This window comes from Fukomys damarensis, unplaced genomic scaffold (genome assembly GCF_012274545.1).
Source record: "Fukomys damarensis isolate Sample0158 unplaced genomic scaffold, DMR_v1.0_HiC HiC_scaffold_14, whole genome shotgun sequence".
Classification (NCBI taxonomy): domain Eukaryota; kingdom Metazoa; phylum Chordata; class Mammalia; order Rodentia; family Bathyergidae; genus Fukomys; species Fukomys damarensis.
Genome location: NW_022900926.1, coordinates 44,096,703 through 44,107,834, shown reverse-complemented (window position 1 = coordinate 44,107,834; position 11,132 = coordinate 44,096,703). Strand labels below are relative to the sequence as shown.

At 34.5% G+C, this 11,132-nt stretch overlaps 1 protein-coding gene across 8 annotated transcripts in view; it reads right to left on the bottom strand.

Moving 5' to 3' along the window:
* Pkhd1 (PKHD1 ciliary IPT domain containing fibrocystin/polyductin) overlaps positions 1 to 11,132 on the bottom strand; it is a 458,548-nt gene that overhangs the window by 166,781 nt on the left and 280,635 nt on the right. For all 8 annotated transcript variants that reach the window (XM_019208499.1, XM_010631095.1, XM_019208501.1 and 5 more), the window contains one exon: positions 10,728 to 10,865. In XM_019208499.1, the coding sequence (XP_019064044.1) occupies positions 10,728 to 10,865 (138 nt within the window). The remainder of the gene's footprint in view (positions 1 to 10,727; positions 10,866 to 11,132) is intronic.

Sequence of the window (11,132 nt, the reverse complement as noted above, 5' to 3'; positions counted from 1 at the left end):
GTGCCAGTAAATGGTACACTAGTTAATTTTAACTAACTCTTGTACAATTAGAAATATAGAAACCAGGTGTGGTGGCACACGCCTGTAATCCCAGCACACAGGAGGCTGAGGCAGGAGGATCACTGTGAGTTCGAGACAAGACTGCGCTACATAGTGAGTTCCAGGTTAGTCTCAACTACATAGTGAGACCCTGTCTCAAAAAAAAACAACAAAAAAAAGGAAATATAGAAACACCCTATAGTAATAAAATATTAGCTTATCTGTAAGTTATAACAATTTTCAGTATTATGCACCTAGCATCATGGCTTCACAATGTATGAAGCAAAAATTAAGAAAACTACAAAAGATATAGATATAGTATAATAAAAGTGGTAAAGTTAACAAACTCTCATAAAATAACAAAGTACTAAAGATAAAGCAGTTTTGAATAATACAATTAACAAACGGCATAATAGCGATGGAAAACTAGATTCTGTTACAAAGAATGAACATTTTTTCAAGCACTAAACTTGTAAAAACTGATTGTATAATGACCAATGACCATAAACCAAGATTAATAAATTTAAAAGGATTGGAATTATATAGCATATGCTTTTTGGACCTAGTTCCATTAATATGTATAATTCATAATGGAAAGTTTATAAAGTGGCTATGTTAAAATTAATATTTTCCAGTTATGCAAAGATACCATAAAGACAGTAAGAAAACAGGCTACAGAGTGGAGAAAGATAATGGCAATACATAATAATCAGCAAAAAGTATATCTGAAAATATATAAGGACTTCAATAAATCAATATAAAACAAGTAACCATTCATTAAAAGAGTAAAAAACAGCTACTTCACAAGATCATCTTAAAAATACATGTATGACTATAAGTGCACATTCACATTAAAAATAACAGAAATTAAAATTAAAATAATAATTAGATCTCACAAGATAGCAATAGAATAGATACAGATAGAAACTGTCAAAAATTGTAGACATCCTCTGAATAATTTTTCTAAAGCAACACAGTATCTTTTTAAAGAATTTCTAATCCTGTCTGAATTAATTTTGACATTTAACAAATACAGTGAATGCACAAGACAGATAGGTTGAATGATTAACTCCAAATCACTATGCCTCATTTTATATGTGTCCTTAGAAGTAGATTATATTATGTAGTGATGACTTTGGAAACTGAGCTTGTGCTTAGGCCAGAACTGTTATTCTCAGGTCCTACTATATGTAACTATTTTCTCCAGGGCAGAGCTTCCAGAACATTCTTGCTGTCAGATTCTAGCTAGAGTAGGTAGTGCTACACCTACCAAATTATGAGGTGATTTATTCTGAATCAGCTTTGTATTCCCAGGGCATAGTTGACCCACTTATCCCTAACGCACGCCTCTCTAACAGAATCAACTCCATCAGAAAACACATGAAGAATTATCATTGTAGTGCAGGAAATGAGAAATGTTTGAGAAGATAAATGTGTTTACCCACATATGAACACCACAAAATACATTCATGTATGAAAGAAAACATCACATGGTACCCCATAAATATGTACAATTTTTTAAATTTTTCTGAAAAATCTGGTTATAAAAATGTATAGTCACTATCAAGTAATTTTGCCTCCCTGCCCTCTGTGGATTGATTGTATTTAGGCTTTCAAATTTCAGTCATCAATACCTGTCTCAATTTATAATCAATTAGTGGAAATTAAAATAAATATGAAAATATGTTATTTATCCCCTACTTTCAAAATCTGTAAATCTTCATAGAAAAGGTTGAGCAAATTACTTCATTTCTGTAAGTCCCAATTTTCTCCCCAATGGTAAAATTGGTACAATGATACCATACATTTTTTGTGAGGCTTTAAATAATTTGGTATATGTTAGTAGTCTGCATATAAAACACACTTTTAAAATTGTTTGTTTTACAATAATGGTAGTAAAAACTAGTAATAGTGATAATGGAGGTATAAATGTATTTCAAAACTAACCTTTATATTTAGAAATTTTTTAAAATAAGCCAAGCTCTTCCTTGCAAGTAATGACCAACTTCTAAAAGGCTAGAAACTAAACTTTCAAAGTTAAAAATGTAAAATGATAACATATGAATGTTCAGCCCAAGGACTGCAGGGAAGGCAAAGAAAATTCCTCTCGGACTGAATCACTAAATGTTCTCTAACTCGAAAAAGCAATTCATTCATTCATTCATTCATTCCCCCAATTTTTAAATCATTGTTTTCAACAAATTAATTTATTATATGATTATGTTGATGATTAAATAAAAATTGATAAATCTTCGATAATGTTTGGTTCACTGTTACAGAGCTTTACAAGTTCAAAGTAGAGTTTAGGAAACACTCATTTGAAAAGTATTATTGATGATTACTTCAAACAAGTCAGAAGATTATTTATATTGGTATTTTGCTTTAAAATTTTAAGGTTAATGTGATATTTGTAAGCAAATGATATCCTTTGAAAATAAACAGATCTTTTTTATTTTTAATCTTATTTTGAAACATTTAACAATAGTCTATCAGCTTCATTAGGGACTCTGTAAGCACAGAAATGAAAATTCATGCTTTCTGTAGCTTTAAACATATTAAATATATTAAATATTTTAAAGTTACATTATTCTGTGGTCACTTTTTTACTATATCAGCCAGACAGTGTAAATAAAATTAGATGTTTACTTCTGATCCACATTAACTGATTTACAAACCATTTATTTGTAGACAGCTGTGTAACACTTATATTTACACATTAAATGTGTGGATATTTGTATTATTTTCTAATTAGTTAAACTTGAAAGTGGGCATTTATATAAATTTCTTTAACCTAATATATTATTTTTAAACAAACATAACGCAACATTCTGACTACTCCACAGTATTGTGGCTTTTGGCTTGAGGATATGTTTTAATCTATACTTTTCTCAGGTTTGTCTCCTTCTTATTACTTAATCATCCAATGAGTCTTACAAAACTGTCAGTTTGGAGGCAATAACCTGAGTATGGATTTTTCATCTTTTGGATTGAGAAAGTCCCAGTCATGGAAGCAATGAAAGAAACTTCCATATACCTAGCACTTCATTTCCTGATAATCAAAGGTATGTGCTAATGATAACCTTAGGCTTCTGGCTAAAAAGGCAAGACAAGGCTGACAAATAACCATCACTGGCCCTGAAAAACAAAATGTGACAAGTTTTAGGACAAAAGCCAAAGTTCTTAGCATAATTACTGGACAACTAGGCAGTTTATCACATGACGTACTCTTGACAAGCCAAAGATACAATGAACTGCAGTGTTCCTAGTTATAGCTATGGGGAGAATATACCTTGCTGACTTAGGGATTAAGGAAGGTTCTATTAAATTTTAAATACCCATCAGCATATATATCATACAAATTTATTTGAATAAAATAAATATATAAATATATATAATATTGTTACTTGTAGAAATATTAGAACATTTATATTTATATTTATTTTGTATTAGTACTGTCATATCACATTACACAAAATTTTATTACTGGTTTTCTGTCTCTGAAATCTTACAAATTATACAAGAAAATATCTCATACACAGTTTTAACACTACAAGGTTAGAAGTCTCCAGTGATCTGAACATTTGGGCCAATAAATGCTAATATCACTGATATGCATAATAACAGAGTATATGTTGAAGCATAGGAACAATTCATCTAAGAGGAGTCAGAAATGAAGAGGATAGGTTTAGACAGCAATTCATGGAGCAAAAAAAAATTTTTGGAGATAATCAACAATTCAATGTTTATTGATCAACCTTTGAGTTGAGGGTTTTTTGCCAGTCCTACACAAACTTTAAAATTTGAATTTGCATGTAAAGAAAATTACCAACTTTTTAAATGTGCAATTATACTTGCTTTGTTCCTTTCATATAAGAGGATAAACATATTGTAATCATTTAAGCATTAATACTACAATTCCTTTCTTTCAAATGGCAAATATAGTAATTTAAGTATGTTACAAGAGAAAGGCATTGAGCTGAAAAACAGACCCAGATCTGTCCATTTGTGTATGTATATACTAGATACACACACACACACACACACACACACACACGTGCATGCGCCTGTGTATGTCACATTACCAGAAACCTGCTACATAGTAGGTACTGAGATTACACAAAGTGTAACATGTAATGGAGAAGACATTCAGGAGAACAGACCTACAATGGATGCATAATGACAACATCAATGAGAATGGACCAGAAAAAAGATATAATGAAATTGTTGAACCGAGACAGGAAAGGCTTCAGAGTAAAAGTGGTCCTTGGGGAAAGGTTTGAAGGAGGAGCATCAGAGGTAGCTAAAATAATCTCTAACATAGGTCTTGGCTTTTGAACAAATAAATAATCTCTCTAGATCTCAGTTACCTGAATTCACCTAATGACGTAAGTTTCAACATCACATTTATGAAAATCCTAGTGGGAAATTTTCCAGAAGTGATAAATGACTTGCTAGACTAGATTAATAATCCAGGTCTCTAGAATTTCCATATTCATGAAGATCCTGAGCTAATTTCTCTATTTTTAAAGGCGTTCTCATAAGACTATTAAAATGTAGCTATTTTAACACAATTTATATCATTTTTTCTTTAATGCTTTGGAAGGAAATACAGTACTGAATATTTTAAAATCCAACCTAAATAATAAAGCTCATGACGTGCACAATAAATTTCCTACCATTCATAACTATTCTCCAGATCCAGTAGCTGCCTTTGTTCCTCACCACTGTGTAAAGCGCCTTCCTGCATCTAGACTTCTACACTAACTTTTCTTCCTGTCTGAAACTCTCTTGCCCAAGTCTTTGCAGGTATAATTCCTTTCTGTCTTTGTGTGGTCTAAGGCCACATTGACTCTTTAGAAAAATGATTACAAACTATCTAATTTATCGTAGCCAAAATATGGACTTCTCTTGGAATCATTCCTTTGCTTGTTTTTTATTTTTTAATTTTTTTGAACATGTAATGTCATCTACCCTTATCCATTCCACTTATATTACTATGAAACTGTCGGTTTCCCCGACAAAAGAATATAAGCAAGAATTTTACCTGTCACACTCAGTCATGAATATTCTAATGCTTGGAACTAAATTGACCTAAATTGATCAATAAAAGACAAAGGGAGGAGGAGGGAAGAAAGGAAGGGACAATCCTACAGATGGAAATGGAAAATCACCTTTCCAGAGGAATATTTTTTCCTTAATATATGTTTATATTCTCCATTTTTAGTCTAAAATTTTTTCACAAAAACAATTCTATTGATGGCATTGCTTTTTAATATAGATAACTGTTAGTTCTTATCCGGAATATTAAATATCTTCAATGACGCCTAAGAGTATGTTAAAATGCAAAGAATGTTAAGTGTTAAATCCAAAAAAGAAGTTGTTAAAGAACATATAGATAGCATTGACTTTATTAAAAGTTAATGTGTTGCATTTTTCTTTGTTCTACATGCAAAGTGACATTTTAATCAAGACTGTATTAGCCATTATAAACAAAGAATCACAATAAGACAGACATTTTCTTTGTCCTCTACACCATACTTCATACAACTAGCCATTACCTTTTCTTATGAATATTTTCCTTTGCTTTAAGATATTATTTTCTTATCACTTAATTTTCCTTCTGTCTATAGAGTAGTTTTGCTTTTATTCTCCTTCCTGAGCTCCACCTCTCCCACCTTTAAAAGGCTGATGCTCCTCAAAATTTCAGCTTTGATCATTTTCCTTCTCTCTCCAAGCACTTATTTGGTTAATTTTATTTACACTTTTGATCTCAATTTCAGGCTAATGACCCCCAAACATATACCTACCTCTTTAGTTAAGATCTCTTTTGGATTTCTTTTTTATAAATTTATTTGCTCTTTATGTGTAATCATGTAAAGATTCCACTGAAAAGTAAACTTGAGTTGTATGAGGCTATGTAATGTATGAGGCTATGCACTGTATGAGGCTATGTGACCAAAATTGTTTAAACACTTTAATAAATATGCTCTCATTGGATTTTCATAAAACTCTATGAAATAACCATAACTGCTATTTCCATCTTACAGATAAGGGAACTGAGACACCTCATTCCTGATACTTACCCAGGGTCACTAAACTAATGAGTGGTCAGAGGTTACCCCTCCTGACAAAGGCCTTCCAACCTGAAACCTAAGATGAATCCTGAACTACTCTTTGCCTCATATCAAAGTGGCTACTGTATTCTACTTATTTTTAAATATAAGTATCTTTCTAATTCATTCTTTCCTTGTTAATTCTATTGTCTTAGTTCAATCAGTTTTAATTTCTTGCCTGAAATACTTCAGTAGCTTTCTCATTTTCACCGTGCCCCTTCTAATACACTCTTCACAAAAGTGGTCTTTCCCATCCTAAGCATGTCACGTCCTTGCTGAAAGCTGTCCAGTATCTACACTCTCCCTTAAAGAGCAGAGTCTGTAAGGCAAAGAAATTCATCTACTACCACCATCCAGTGCAAATATGTGGTATATTTAAAAGTTCCTGAAAGGTATAATGCTAATCCGCAAGTACGTGCCATTTCAGATATCTTCCTTCCTCTTTAAATCATCTCCTGGTTAAAAGACATGACCCATCTAATTGCTTTTTTTACCTTTATGTCTCAACTCTTTTACTGATGTCTCTGGAAAGCTAGGGTTCCCAACTGATGTTTTTGCACTCTCTGTATCTCCATGATACTTGGCACAGTCTAGCCACTGAGTAAACACAATGAATGAAAGACAGGCACACGGGTGAGATGCTTTATGCTTATCTCTGTATCCTATCAGACTAATGAGACAAGCACTAAACAAAGAATGAAGCTGATTTTGGCTTTTATGATTCAACTGTAGCCCTTTAAGAAAAGCTTTGATCTTGAATTTCCTTCTAATTCTAGCATCCTATGATTCTACTCTACTAAAAGTTAAATTATACCTTTGTCCAGCACCAGTTGCCTCAAAAGCAGGAGCACCTAGAAATGAAATTCCATACTTTTGGGATTTGGATCAAATGGCATCAGATAGCAGACATACTCTGGCAGCACTCCATGCCAACGTCCACATCCATTAGGTTTGTTTACTAACTAGTCACATTATCTATTTCATGTTGGGATTTCTTTAGGGTGTGGTAAAATTGGACAGATGGGTTGAAAGCCTTCCTTCAGGCATAATTCACATAGGATTGGGCATATGGGTTCCAATAAGCAAGCTCTAGGCTTGGAAACCATGGGTACAACACAAAAAAAAGAATCTACCATTATCTAGTGATGGGTAAAAATATAGTTGGAAATAGAGAAATTTAAAAATAAGGTTTGAAATGCATAAAAAAAACTGGAAAAGTGGCACTGCACCATCTCACTTCCCTTCAAAGATCCAAACTTTTAGGATATAAGTTAAATATTGCAATAATAAGTGATCCCAGAAAACTAAATATAACTTTTCTAAAAGATCCAACTCAGCAATAAAAGATGCCAACCTGAAATAAGTTTTCTCTTAACAAACAGGGCCCAGTTTAATTAAATATTTCTATAAGTGAACCATAATATTCTTATGAATATTAAATAAATGGGCAAAGAGTATTGATTTGGGAGGAAAAGGTTAAAATCTAAAAGTATTTCCCCAGTGTACACAGACAGACTGAAATAATCACATGATAAAACAAACAAAAGCTATTACATTAAGTTCACCTGAAGCCCAAGAGGAAATAAAGTAAACTGTACACAAGTGTTAAATGAGATATGAATTGGAAGCACCACATAAAAAGTTTAGGAATTAGAATTGGCAGTGTATTCGGCAGGACTAACAGCATGACATGACTGGAAAAAGTCAACTGAATCTCTGGCTATATTAATAGAAGAATTGTACCTGTGTAGGTATCTGGGACCTACAATGTGCTAGGGAGGTCCTGCTGACACCTTCCTTTCCGCAGTCTGTTGCCCCATGGTTCTTTAGTCCACATACACTACAGGGTGGGGTGCTCTCTAACTCTGACATCCAGTCAGGTTTGGCGTGGTAGCAGGATACAGGAGGGAGGCCAGAGTACTTATCCCATAGGTCCTTCCATGGATGACTAAGTGCTAGCCATGCCAAAGGCCATAACACTGTCTACCCATAATCTGCATCCTTCACCTTCTTCCCCATCTCTGTACTTCAATAGCAACTTCTTTGTTCTCTTTCCTTTAAAGCAAAGGGTGGTAGGGATAGTCTTATTACTAGCCTCAGGTATGCCCCAATCCTTTAGGTATTTTGTAAATAGTCCTTTTACTCAGATCTCCTCAAATTGCCTAATTTGTATGGCATCTATCTTACATGTGTTTTCTGGCTAATAAACTAATATTTATCATATATCTGCCATATGCCAAGCACTTAACATGAGCTGTTGCATTTAATGATTTTAATATCCCTCTGAGGTGAGTTCTATCTTGCATGTACTACAGAAAAAGAAATGGAGGCACCCAGAGGTTGACTTATTTGAGGTCAAAGAGAAAGTGGGCGCTCAGTGTGAATTTGGCCCCAAGTGATCTGCCTTACAGACTGTGCTGGTGGTCACTAGGCCCTGCTCACTGTTCAGAATAGGTGTGGTCTCACTTGACAATACATTTTTCACCTTGGCTTTTTATATTCAGAGGGATGAAAATAAAGCTGTGTATACTGGCAAGCTAGGAAGAATGGAAGGCTCTCATAACTCTGAGAAATATGTAGAATGTGAAAATTTGCACTCTTTCTGGGAAGCAATTTGCCAGTAAGTATGAAGGACCTGAAAAGCATGCTGTCACCACTAGGCCCATTAGTTCCACTTATAAAAGTCTATCACAAGGCCATGAAATATGAACAGTGACAATTTCTAGGATGTTCGTTGGTGAGTGTATCACACAGATGAAATCTGAAATGATATAAATGTTTAACAGTAGAGAAATGGTTAAATGAATCAGTATATATATCTGTGTATAGGTACATAATCACATAAATATTGTCAAACATCAAAAATTTTTAAATTGTTTCTTTAAAGAGTTTGAGAGATTCTTACCATCCAAATATATACCATCCAAAGATTATCAAATTATGCACTCCATGTTTTAAAGTGTGTATGTGTATGATGTGTACTTATGTATATATAGGAAAAATGATTTTTAAATAAAACAACAGAATATTAACTGTGGGTATGTATTTAGGAATATGAATGATCATTTTTTCTTCATGACTTTCTAAAAATTCCAGTTGCATATAATACACTGGAAACATAAAGTTTAAAAAAGCAATAAATAACTATTGTTTAGTAAGAATTATGACACAAAACCTAAAAGAGAGAACATTCAAGATAGTATGGCTGCACAGCTGTGGAGGAGAGGGCTTTTTGTTTATTTTGAAAGGCTCAAAAAGAACCTTAACCTACAGAAATTAGAGGGAGATTTGCTTAATAAAAGGATAATTCTGATGAGATTTTAATCAATGGAAGCTGTTTGCCTCAAAAGGTTTAATTTTGCTATTTCTGCAAGTATTCAAGAGGAGGTTGACTATAATTTTTCAGGAATCTTCTTATAATCCTGTGAGCTTTATACAAATAGTTAAGTATAGGATTCTCTCACATTAGAGATACTAAGATGTAGATGGAACCAGATAATGACGTCTAATTATTCCCTTCCCATCAGAGATTTCTTTCTCTGGGATAAGGTATTATTGTTTCTGACAATTCTTTTTTAAACGTTTCTTTGCAGGCAAAGCAAAATGCCTTGCTATATTCAAAAGTAGTTCCTTTGGGAGCAGGGTACATATCTTTCCAGCATTCATACACTATAATAGTTCCAACTACATAGTCTACCTATAATGCCTCAGGTGTTTGGTTTTGTTTTTCCCCACAGTTGTTGTTTGTTATCATTGTTTGATACAAGTAAGCTAACATACCAGATCTGGTTAATACATCACCCCAGATCCAACCCAACTTGAACATCTGGGGCCTGGGGCACATACCTCACTTCGTAGTTGGACAAGCTTAATCTCGTAGCACCCACTATGTTTTCTAGCCCCTCCACTAGCTTCCCATGGAGGTGCAAAAATAAAAACGGACAGGGTCTCAGTGGATCAGATGTAGTGCTGACCTTCTCCCCGCCATCTGTTCAATATTATCTCAAGATATGCTCACATTGTGAGGCTTCTCTCACAGCACCCCGCATAAGCAACGGAACAGTCCTGTTTCCCTGAGAGGCTATGGGCACCTTCTGTTTTCCCTCTCTCTCTTTTCCTTTCACTCTCATGACACTGGAATTGTCTGCTCCCAACAAAACAGCTTTGCTCTCAGGTTTGACTTTTGAGAAAACTATGTTGCTAAGGTGATTGAAATTGTATTTTGAGGTAGTTGATTAGAGGAACTCAAGTCAATCCTATATCTCCTGCAAGAGGGAGCCACATAAATTCTGATACAAATAGCTAACAGGGCAACTGATTTACTGCCTGGATGAGGAAAGAACCCCTAAAATAATAAAAAACATGGCACAGATTGATGACAAGAGGGTGGGCATAAGAGAATGAGCAACAGAAGCCACCTCTGTCCACATCTAAAGCTCTCTAGCAGACTCACTTCTTGCCTTTACCTTGCCCACCTCTGTTAAGCAACCGATTGATGCCACCCTTCCTGCTCCAGAATCCGTTCTCACAGAGCTTCATCCTCATTGTGCTTTGAATCCTTGAGCCTTTACTCACCCGCTCTCAGCTCCCCTCCTGCAATGACCAGGCATGCCACACTCAAAACGTTGCTCCTGTCCACAGGGAATTCTAGAGTCCCCATCACATAGAGGCCCTTGAGGAATGGAAGATCAGTATCCACGAGAACAGTCTTGTCTGCAAAAGAAAAGGAAATTGTTCAGACACGTATACCTAAAACAGGAGTCATCTCTCTTCTAGTGATTTTCCTGGAGTTCTAGAAATTCAAGAGCTGCTTACATTGCAGCCTATGCCAGGACATGTGCAGCAACTGAAAGAACCAATAGTCTGCCAGAGGCAAGGTCTTATTTTAAAGGCCATGATTAGTAAGTGTTGCCATTGCTTAACACAACAAATGCCATGGCCAGAAGGCATGGCTTATGCCGCAAGCTCACAGCACGGCAA